The following is an 11,050-nucleotide window of genomic DNA, read 5'->3' as shown; positions in this document are numbered from 1 at the left end:
TTGATTAAGTCTACCTTCTTGTCCACATTTTCTTTTATGTCCATATTTCTATTTTAAGTATTATTTTGCATTACAATGCTACAAACAAAAAGGTACCACTGGTTGCATTTGTGCCAAAAGAAAAATAAAAATAAATGACATGAAACAATGCTTATCAATTTAAAGGTAATTTATTGAGGTATAACTGCTTTCATAAAATTTACATACATATTAGAAAGAATAAAATCTAATTTCTTTTATCACTTGAAATTTGGTAAGAATTTTGCACTGGGGAGACCAGACCTTAGTTTGTTTGTTTGTTTATTTATTTTTATTATTTGCAGATGTGCTTTATAGTGTTTACTGAAAGAGTTCTATATACAGTCTGGGGAAAATCAAAGCTACAGAAGCATCAGTCAGACATGAGGAGTGAAAAGCCGACTGTTTCAGATTCTGGTTAGGAAGTCCAGATGGAGGCTGCTTGGGACCTGCAGCAGCTCTAGAGCTTGTGAGGATGGGCAAAAAGGAAACATGACCTGGAAACGATAATCTGTGTCCAGCATCAGCTGCGTGGACCCTTCATGATCTTGTAGTACTGACTGCAACAACAGAGATATTTAATCAGTTGTAAATATGGCAGATTTTTCATGAAATACAAATCAATAGATACATACATATGGAGAGGTTCATCACATTAATGCCTGACCACAAAGTAAAACTCACCTGAACTTTGCGGACAAAAGAGGATGCTACTCTTTTCTCAAAGTCATCTATAGGTGTGTAGGAATTCAAAATCTTGACAATCTACAAATTCAAATGGAAGTTTTGTCTTTATAATAAAATAATATGCTCTGACTATCAAAAAGCATGTAGATTATGTGTCACTAAATGAAGTACCTGAACAGGGTTGAGTTCAGCACATTTTTCAGAGATCTCTTTGACATCATCATCAGTGGACTTGTTGACCTGGAGCAGCCATGCAGCTTGAGCCAGCGGCCTCAAAGTATCCATGGCATTAGAACTCTGGAGTTCCTTCTCTTTCAGCCACTCCTCCAGGTAACTGATGTTGCATCTAAAAGAGCAGCACACCTATAAAGCTGAACTTAATCTAATTTTTTTATTCAGATATCACAAAACAAACACAAACCTGATCTGCATCCCTTTTCTGCAGGAGCACATATCTTTGCGGAGCATGATGTGGTTGAGGGTGGTGGCACCCACCAGGAAAAACAGCTGCTTGATGGCTTGTTTAATGAGGCCCTGGTCCATCCCATGATGGCTCATGGTGGAGTGGAAGACGGAGAGCTGCTTCAGGATGGAGGAGATAGTGTAGGCCTCAGAGTCCTCATAAATACTGCTGGACCGCTTCCTGAAGCCTGTCGGCTTCATGCTAGAAATCCCCTGCAAACTCTCATGTTCCAACATACCGGGTACTGATAATAAAAACAAAAGCACATGTTAGACTGCTTTAAAAAGTTAATCTCACTTAAAATTAGCACGTGGTTATGATGACTTCTGGAAAATACCAATAGCAGGAGTGAGTGTCTTCTGCATAACTGTGATGAACTGATGATAGATATGTATGGCCACGTCACTGAGAATCTGTCTGTGCTCAGACAAATCAAAGTTCTGCAAGCAGTTCTTCTTCTGGCGAGGGGTACTTTGTTTCAGGAACTCCTTTAATAATGAGAATGCAAAAGAAAATAATGACATGTGTGATACTAATAACAATAATACAACCGGACAGTGCAGTCATAGTTAAATTAATTCCTACTTCTTCCCCGCTGTACTGCTTCAGACAGTTGAGCAGCTGGTATGTGTTTGACAGCCAGAAGGACAACAAGTCCAAGTCTTTGTGGTGACCCTAAAACAGACAGAAAAAGAAAAATATCAGCTTTCTTAGATTAATAAGAGAGGAAATGTGCTTTGGAGAGTGCATACTTAGCCAAACTTTTCACAAACCTTTGCAGAAAAATGAATAAACTTCTAAACAGCGTCAAGTGTCAACATATTTGCTACGTTGTCTCTATTTCAAACGGTTGGGATGCAATAAATGTAAATAAAAACAGTGCAATCATATGAAGCCTGTGTTTAAGTAAAATAGTACAAAAACAACATATAAAAAGATTAAAAGAGAAACTGTAGTTCTGAGAGTGACATAATAAAACACAGGATCTTAGTTTCATTTCAGCCTTTTGCCACTTTTTAATAATGTACCAAATATTTAAAATGTCCTCAACTCTACCTCACTCCTATCTACTGTAAACGAGTTTGGATCAAGAAGAGGTGGCAATGTTTCTTGATATTGTTTGCAGTAGAAGAGTTGGTCTAGTGAACTATGTTCAATGTTTTTCAGAAGGCTCCTTAGCTCATACATAGATTTCCGTGTGTTTTTAATGCAAACATGGTCAATGGTTTAATATTATTATTCAGCTAATTCATACAGATGTGGTATACCTTCTTTTTTACTGGTCACAACTTTTCTGTGATGGGTCACTTTCATCACCTCCAAAGTGAGCAGATATTTAAAAGAACAAAAGAACCATAAAATTTCCCAGTTTTAACAATTGGCTTATTGTCTTCTTGGCTTTTTTGTTATTGATTTATACTTGTGAGACTTTCTAACTTTTATGAAGGCAGTGTTGTTTTCACTCTTTACTCAAAAGATGCATAACGACAGCGATGCGGGCAAGGAGAATGAGAATTAATCTCACCATGATGACCTTCTTTACAGCACTAATGACTGCATTCATGAGAGATTTTAGTTTAGCTTCATCATTCAGGTAGTCAGCATGACGGACACACATGAAGAGGATGTAAGCTGGGAGGCTGGGCATCATGTTCACCGCCACACCTTTGGGCTTCAGTTCTGTGGACAAATTGCAAAAAGATTGTGGGAGGATTATTTTTATTCATTCATTTCAATATAACAATAATTATTATTATATCTGTTCTCAGCTGCTCAGATTTCCTGAGGATCAAAGTTAAATGAGAGCTGGGAGAATGTCAGATGCAACTGTTAAGAAAACAAACAAAAACATAAAAATTGGTTCATGAAATAGAATGATGAACCTAGAATGATGTTTTGAATGAGCCTGGGTTCATCCTCTCTCCTATACTCCAACATGCCGAGATATTCCTTAGGGATGGTAGACATGGAGTTCTGTCTTGCTGTGTGAGAAACAAGACAAGTAAAGAATATAATCAAATTAAGCTCATTTGACATTTTGAATGTGTTTTAGAGGCTGCAAAATTACCTTTCTGAAACGTTTCAAGGCTTTTTATTTGACTCTGGAGTTTCTTGATTAATCTGTCTTTCTGGTCTATCAGCTCCTCAAAGTCCTGGGATAAAAGTGTTTTGTTACTGTCTGCTCTTCAGAAACTTCCATATATACCTCAACCCTTCACACACACACAAACACACCATGTTCTCAGCAGTTAACCGTGAAGTCTCTTCTCTAAGTTTCCTCTTAACTTCCCCCTCCATCAGTTGCTGCCTCCTCAAGTGATCATTCTCCTCTTCCAGTTCTTCTACTCTCCCTTGAAGCTCTCCTTTTTCCTCTTCCAGATCTTTAGCTTTCTCCTCAAAATACCTCAAAAGCATAAAAAATACAGGATAACTCAAAGATGGCCATTTCCTCTCTGATAAATAAACAGATTTCATGTAAGTGGAGAAATTTACCTGCGTTGTGAGCTCTCTTCTGTAATCTTACTTTGAAGCGTATTAGTCACCTCCTTATTTTGTTCTTTTGGGTGTCATGAGGAAAACAAACAGAGAGAAGAACGATGAAAATACTAAACTCCATCATGGGATTCTTGTACAGAAAAAACACACCACCTGCTAACTCTCTGCTCTGCTCATTCACATGATCCTCGAGCTCTTGCTTCTGCCTCTGCAGTTCTGAAACCTGTAGTTTCAGCTCTGGTATAACCTGTGGGTCACATTAAAACACACATTACATGATGTTCTCCACCTCGTCTGTGCCCATGATGAAATAAGGAATACATACCAAGTTTTCACTGCTGAGCCTGGACACTTCTTTGCAAATGTTTTCGTTGACATTACTTTTCTCCTGGAACAAGTTTTGCAGCTTGTTGTTTTCATTTTGAAGATGGTCCACTTTTAATCTCAAGCCCTCCACTTGAGTTTCATAGCTGTCCCTCTGCTCCCTATGGTGGTTTTCCAGAATTCTGCCAATAAATGGGAAGTTTTGTTTAATGAGTGTGTATAGGTACGTCACCCAGGTACAAAATGCAAATAGACCATAGTGAAACTAAAGACCTGGTTGCTTCCTGCAGGCTCTCAAAGGCTGCCAGCAAATCTTCAGGTTCATACGTCTTCTCAGAGTCATCTATTAGCCTTTAAAGAAAAAGTGTGTGAAATCAATTTCTGAAGTGTGATGTGAAAAAAGGAAACAATGAAAGCAGATTACCCCAAAAGAAATTCCTCTTCAACAACACCACCAAGGAGCTGCCTGGAAATCTCCTTCATTTTAGCTGCAGAAAATAATCATGGGTCATTAGATAAATGCTTAATTTATTTAAGGTGGATTCTTTTCACCACTGGAGGTGTAAACATTGTACCTCTCGCTTGTTCAGACTGTTGCTTCATCTTTCGGTCCATGTTACTCCTCTGATTTTGCAGGTTGTTCAGATCTCTGCGCAGCTCTGGAATGACTTTGACATGCTTGGAGAGCTGAATGACCTGTTCCTGTAGGTCTGAGTTCACCTGCCCCCCTTCCTCTATCTTCCTCTGCAGACTCACTCTCTCCTCTTTCAATCTCTTTATCTCCTCTTTCAGAGCTTCCACCTCATTTTCATGGTCCTGTCTCTGGATTTCAATGTTGTTCTCTGCGATCCTGCAAAGAAAGAACTCATCAGTTGCTGCATCAATCTGCTGAAGATGAATGTTGCACATTTGAATGACTTACTTTCTATGTCTCACTTCGTTCTCTTTTTCTTCCAGAAGAGTCCCTTTTACTTGATCAAAACTCTCTGTAAGAAGTTAAGGCTGATCACTCATTTAGCAATAAAAAATGCATGCAGTCCAGTGAGCTATACAGTAGTACTTAAAAGTTTGTGAACCCCTTCTTTGCCACTCATATGTATTGAATAAATGATAACTTTCCCAAACAAATAAATAATCGAGCATAACATTCTTGTCTCATTTGTTGTTTATGATTCTCTTTATCTAATCTGTGTGATTAAGCATGTTATTAAGCAAGAATAACAAAAATCCTACTGGGTTAAAAACTTTACTCTTATTACCTTTGGCTTCTTTGAAGGAAACTTCAAACTTTTTCTCCAGGTTCTGCTTTTCAAGATTTAGTGCTTCTATCTCCTTCTGAAGTTGTGCTATCATCTAGAGTGGCAATAGAGGTTAATCAAGTGAGTTCTGCATCACAGACAACCTAAGAACGTGTTAATACCTGAATTAAAGTTTAAGTAATAACTGTAAGACTGACCAGGCTAGCATCTTCTTTTGCTTTCCTCTCTCTTGCCTCCACAGATGTTTTCTGGTTGACTGATTTTTCCAGCTGTGTCTCCAGACCTTGAAGTCTGTCCACAGTTTGAGAATGGGAATTGGCCAAAATTGTCAGTCTTTCCATCAGCCCACGATTCTCTTTGCTCTGTTTGGAGACAGGGATTCATTTATGCAATCTAAATATATTCCACAGCTGAAATAACCTGAAACCACCATCACCTGCTCTTCAATCTTCTTTCTGAGCTGCTGCACCCTGTAGGAGAGCTGGACATTGAGCACCAGCCTACGCATGATTTGAAATCGGCGTCGTGCTAGCCATGCTCTGGCGTATTTCTGTAGAACCAGGGCTTTGTGCTCTTCTATCATCTGTGAGGCAGGAAGATATCATCAGTGTTATGACATAATGAATAATAAAAGTTAATGATTTATGGGGCTTTAGTTGCAGACCTTCTTGTATCGTTTACGAGCCATCCAACCTCGTGTGAAGGCCTGGATGGTGATGGAGGACAGACGGACTACCTGGTAGATCTGCCTCATGCGGTAGCCTTTCCAGTACCTCTGGATCACCAGCGCTGCCCAGCCCTGCTTCAGTGCTGCAGCACTTACTGTTTTACTGTGGGTTTAATAACAATTAACTTAAAACTCTTCATTTCTGAGGATGCTGCCCCAGCAAACTGTAGCACACTGCAAGTAAATGGGTCTAACCGGATTGTCCTCTTTCCTCGGATGTACTGTTGAAGGATAATGGCTGCTTCTCTAATTTTCTGGTACTTTCTCCTCTGGCTCCATCCACGGACGTGTTTCTGGATGGTCACACAGGCTCCTCGAAGTCGATCCAAACGGAGCTTCTCCAAATAAGCTACCTGACCAGCGCGGAAGAAGATCTTTGTCCGACCAAACTTGTACTGGTTGGAGTCCTGAAGATGAAGATATGAGGCTGAGTGATACATTTATACGTAGAAATGTTTATATGAGGAGGGGCTATATGAAACGCAGCTAACCTGAATTAACCTCTGCAGCACATTTTTGCAGGTTTGCTTCTTGTCACTGAGGTCAGCCTCCAGATTTGACATTAGGACGCTGTATCGGCTGTAAAACTCAATGTATGTCCATCTGACAACAAAAACCATGTAAGCAAGCATAGCAGAAACATTTAGAATTGACAATGTTACAAGTTAGGAAAATATATTCACACAAATAAAGTCACCTGGAGGGGTAGCTTTGTGCACTGATACGAATGGTTTCAAGAACTCCACAGGCTCGCAGCTGCTGCACAACTCTCCTGGAGTCATATCTTAAAACACAAGCAAACACAAGCAAGCACACACACCAAAAACACAAACTGATGTAAATGCTTTGCTGAGCAAAGAGCTAATTACTGGAATTAAAGATTCATGAGTACTCACTCAAATGGGAGCTTTTCATCATTTGGCTTAACACAGCGCACATAGTGAGGGGTGGTGGCGTTCAGCGTCTCCATCAGTAAAGAGAGGGAGCTGCAGAACTACATTCAACCACAGTATTTTTGAGAAATGACAAGAAACATAATCTAACTTTTACTCCATATGCACTGGTACAAACAGAATGTTACACAGTCTTCAACTGAGGTCAATCCACAAAAAGCAGGGGAACAGAGTAAACATTTCCACCTTATCTCCCACAGATGTTCTCAGCTGCTTATTGGCTGGTTTCACCGAAGGCCTGGCTGGTTTCACCTTGACAGCTTTGCTGGTCACAGTGTTTTGTTCCTCCTCTTGGAAAAAGTTGGCCAGAAAGGAAAACTGATAGCATGCAAAAGGGTAGAGTGTTGAAATGAGTAAAGTAAATAAATCTTCCATCAAACCGCTTCCATAATACAGCAATATTTATATATTTTTGTAATAAAAAAATTGCAATTGAGCACCTTACTGGCTCTCATAGTGTCCACCAGTTCTTCATAGAGAGCATCTCGGTTCTTCTCAAGAAAACCTTTGCATTGATATTCCACCTGTTAGGAGAAATTGAAATCGGGCAGCAGTCAGAAATCCAAAGCGTCACTAGCTTTAGATAGGTACTGATAGCAGTAATTCTCATGCAAGTGACAGCAGCAAACTGGGTCACTGGACTCCACCTTGTCTGCAAAGTGTTGAATCACAAATGCCTCATTTGATAACCTGGGCTTCTCAAACATAGGATTGGCATCTAGGTAGTTGTACAGCTTCTGCAACCAGCTCTGATCAGTGCCATTAGGGAACTATGAAGAAAACAAATACATATGGCAAAACAGACACAGTCAAGGGAAAATCAATTTAAGGAACTGAATATCTCCATTTCTTACCAAACATTCCTCATCAAGTAAGTCAAGGATCCCCATCTTTGCCTCGATCAGGTCGATAACAGGCTGATTGTCATAGAAATCTATAAGCGTCCATGGGATGTTCTCTTTCATGTATTCCTCTTGCTCCAGCTTGAACACATGCTGAGTAACAGACAAAACAGCATTACCCTCTGAGCTGATAAAGTGGATTGTGAAGAGTTACGTAGTGATTCTGGATGATGATGAAGCATACCATGTTAAACTGCTGTTGGAGTTTTTCATTTGCATAGTTGATACAAAACTGTTCAAAGCTGTTGATGTCAAAGGTTTCAAAGCTAAGGACAACAAACCAACATCATTATTGGCAAGAGACAGACCAGCAGAAGACAGAAAAAGTGTAGTATCTGGATTACCCATAGATGTCCAGAACACCTATGAAGGCATGCTGCTTTCCAGGAACCTGCAGCGCTGTGTTGATCCGGTTTATTACACAGTCAAACAGATGAGCATAGATCTGTTTAGCAAGAGCATCTCTGGCAGTTACTGCCCGCTCCATTGACACCGGCTTCACAACTGTTTCAGCCACCAGAACAATCCTCCGATTACACAGCCAACGCACCAGTTCCTCTGTGTTTACGCCCAGCAACTCACAAAAGACCACCAGGTGAGGATCGCTGGGCTGCAAAATATACAAACCAAGTTTTGTACTTAACCCAGTTTTAAGTTTTGCACATATCAAAAATTACTCACAGAAACTGATGATTTGTCATCTCCCAACTTTCTTATCTCCACATTCCCCAAATGTAGAATTGCTGCCAGAGCTTTAAACACATCAGACTGAAAGTCCTCCTTCAGTCCTGGAGAGCAAGAGAAAAGTGTAAATCTAACATCAGAGTTATATTAAATTAGCCACAGACTAACAGCTGGCCATTACCCAGCATGGAGAAGGTTTGCTGAGTCTCTTCCATGTCCTTCCTGTCACTGACACCTTCAATTGTTGTGTCACCACCCATGCAGGTGTACCGGAACTTATCTGCACTCACTGCAAATGAGACAACATATTACTATTATCACTATATGCATACGCAGTTGTGCATGATTGGCATGCTTAGAATTATATTTACAAATACTTTTGACTCAGTTAAATGTAAACAAAAAATATAGTTCAGTGCAAATATGACTCAAAATGCTCATACTGAGTTTGATGCCAGTGATATGAGATTGTTTTTGCATCACCCCATTCTTTTACAGTAACTGTTTGTCATAAGTTAATTAAGCATAACAGCAATGAAACAGAGGCAGCTCTATGTCAGACCCCCAGAACAAACCTCTCAATACAAACACTTACACAGTCTCAGGTTCTTGAACTCTGGTGAGTCTGCACAGGAACACATTTGGTAAAATATGTGATAGTTACGCTCATCTTCTGACTAAAAAAAAAACAAAACACAAAACCAAATAGTTGAAGTCTCTGTTGTAAATCAGGTAGAATAAAAGAAAATTTGAATACATATGAAAAGAATATTCCTCTCATGTGCTACCTGAAAAACAACTCTGGATTTCTCTAACAGGTAGGTCCTCATGTTCGCTCCAATGATCCGGTACCTCCTGTCAAAGCTGATCTCTGTGTATTTTCCAAACCGGCTGCTGTTGTCATTCCGGGTGGTTTTTGCATTTCCTATTGCCTGAGAAGAAAACAGCAACTAACCCCTCACCCCTGTGCATGATACGACTGCATATACTGTAGCCATGCATTATGGCAGTGTCATATCAACTTTGTTGCCTTTTAGTTGACAGAACAGCCATGTATTGCCTTTTGAGAAAAGCTCCTAATCCAGTAAAATAATAAATAAATTCATTAATTAAACATACCTCTGTTACTGGATTGGATGCCAGCACTTTGTCTTCAACTCGGGTCTTACTTCCAGATTTGCTCACAACAGCAAAGTACCTCATCGCATATCGAGCGGACACTGTTTTGCCAGCTCCAGACTCTCCGCTGACGATGATAGACTGGTTCTTGTGGTTTCTGAAAATGAAAAAAAAAAAAACAACCAACAAACATGGTATATAATGCTGCTTTAACTACCGTTGCTGTACATTCTGTGACTATATGAGGTTTTATTACCTGACCATCTGTTTGTAAGCCTCCTCTGCCACTGCAAATATATGAGGATCCATGTCTCCCATGTTCTGCCCTGAGTAAGCATGAATGATTGCATCTCCATAGATGGGAAGTTGTTTGTAAGGATTTACAGCCACCAAAATTATACCTGAAAATGAGGAAACAGCACAGTTTGACCTGAAAGTACAACCTGCTTTCCAGTGACTCAGCACTCAGGAGTATAGCAAGGTAAGGTTTCTGAAAATTGTACCACAGTAGGTATAGATGATTCTGGATTCCACAAATCGGACTTTGAGATTGTGCAGGACTGCAGGCTCATGCAGGTAGCTAAGAGCTGTCAGGTCATTTTCCCCAACTAAGATATCAGGGTTTCGAAGAGGAGGGAGTTGGGGTTTAGATTGGTCGACAGGGTAGTGGTACTCCTGTGAAGTGACCAATTATATAACAGTGAGGCTCAGCTTATGATTACCTCTATTATAAAAAATCATCTAGTTGTATGAAGGTTGAAATAGTTGCATTTTACTTACAGTGCCATCTTCAAAAAGTAGTTCAAGTATACTATCTCCTGGTAGGAAATCTCTTGTAATTTCAGCTGATTTCCACACATGTTCTGCATCTGGTATCCACACTTTATTATACTGAGAGAAATCATTTTAAAAGCGACAGATTAATAGTTGCGTTATCTATTAATGCTCTGCTTGCTTCTCGGAGGAAAATACCTTAAATAACAATTAGTTCCACATATCTTGATCGATCAAATTGTATCAAATGAAACTGTAACTGGACATTTAAAATATATATCTTTTCTTTATCATCAGAGTCCTACAGATACAGTGTGAACTACTTGCATACAACATTCTGACAAAGTTTCCATATGTCTTTGTAAACTTCAAAATATTCCAAACTGTATGGAAATTCCTATGAAGAAGTAAGAGTTTCTTTTACCCTCGTGTACAGCTCCGTTAAAGCCATTTTTGTTCATTATTCCCGTAACTGATGTTAAGTTTTAGTTTAACACCTGCTTTATATCTGCGATCCCCAGGTTGCCATCGAAGTTCCTCAACAGTTCTCAAAACTACGAATCACATAAAAAGTTTCACAAAGTTACTTCACACTTCCGGTTATAAACACCAAAATAATAGTCATGCTGAAATGATCATTTAAC

General features: G+C 39.5%; 1 protein-coding gene across 1 annotated transcript; it reads right to left on the bottom strand.

Moving 5' to 3' along the window:
* Nucleotides 1-154: 154 nt before the first annotated feature.
* On the bottom strand, nucleotides 155-10,928 carry myo5c (myosin VC). Its single transcript, XM_041997738.1, has 40 exons — nucleotides 10,831-10,928; nucleotides 10,413-10,523; nucleotides 10,136-10,307; nucleotides 9,889-10,033; nucleotides 9,633-9,789; nucleotides 9,302-9,445; nucleotides 9,109-9,190; nucleotides 8,695-8,802; nucleotides 8,511-8,617; nucleotides 8,174-8,439; nucleotides 8,014-8,095; nucleotides 7,782-7,922; nucleotides 7,575-7,697; nucleotides 7,368-7,451; nucleotides 7,114-7,245; nucleotides 6,871-6,968; nucleotides 6,672-6,758; nucleotides 6,466-6,577; nucleotides 6,170-6,381; nucleotides 5,912-6,077; nucleotides 5,684-5,830; nucleotides 5,445-5,609; nucleotides 5,248-5,341; nucleotides 4,911-4,974; nucleotides 4,564-4,838; nucleotides 4,413-4,476; nucleotides 4,262-4,339; nucleotides 3,990-4,170; nucleotides 3,818-3,911; nucleotides 3,662-3,725; nucleotides 3,404-3,572; nucleotides 3,237-3,321; nucleotides 3,052-3,150; nucleotides 2,694-2,848; nucleotides 1,754-1,843; nucleotides 1,506-1,656; nucleotides 1,127-1,412; nucleotides 877-1,051; nucleotides 703-783; nucleotides 155-578 (listed from the first exon to the last, which is right to left on the bottom strand). The coding sequence occupies exons 1-40, from the start codon at nucleotides 10,855-10,857 to the stop codon at nucleotides 426-428; spliced, it is 5,226 nt and encodes a 1,741-aa protein (XP_041853672.1). The 5' UTR covers nucleotides 10,858-10,928; the 3' UTR covers nucleotides 155-425.
* Nucleotides 10,929-11,050: the final 122 nt, after the last annotated feature.

Source organism: Melanotaenia boesemani, chromosome 10 (genome assembly GCF_017639745.1).
Source record: "Melanotaenia boesemani isolate fMelBoe1 chromosome 10, fMelBoe1.pri, whole genome shotgun sequence".
NCBI lineage: Eukaryota > Metazoa > Chordata > Actinopteri > Atheriniformes > Melanotaeniidae > Melanotaenia > Melanotaenia boesemani.
The sequence above is the reverse complement of the archived record's forward strand: the minus strand, read 5'-3'. Positions and strand labels throughout refer to the sequence as shown.

Excerpts from the sequence above, each read along its gene's own strand:
- myo5c (XM_041997738.1), bottom strand. The coding sequence starts at position 10,857 with ATGGCTTTAACGGAGCTGTACACGAGG. Across the intron at positions 9,790-9,888 it reads GCTTACAAACAGATGGTCAG|AAACCACAAGAACCAGTCTA; the intron begins GTAATAAAACCT and ends TTTCATTTTCAG. Across the intron at positions 3,151-3,236 it reads CCTTGAAACGTTTCAGAAAG|CAAGACAGAACTCCATGTCT; the intron begins GTAATTTTGCAG and ends TTTCTCACACAG.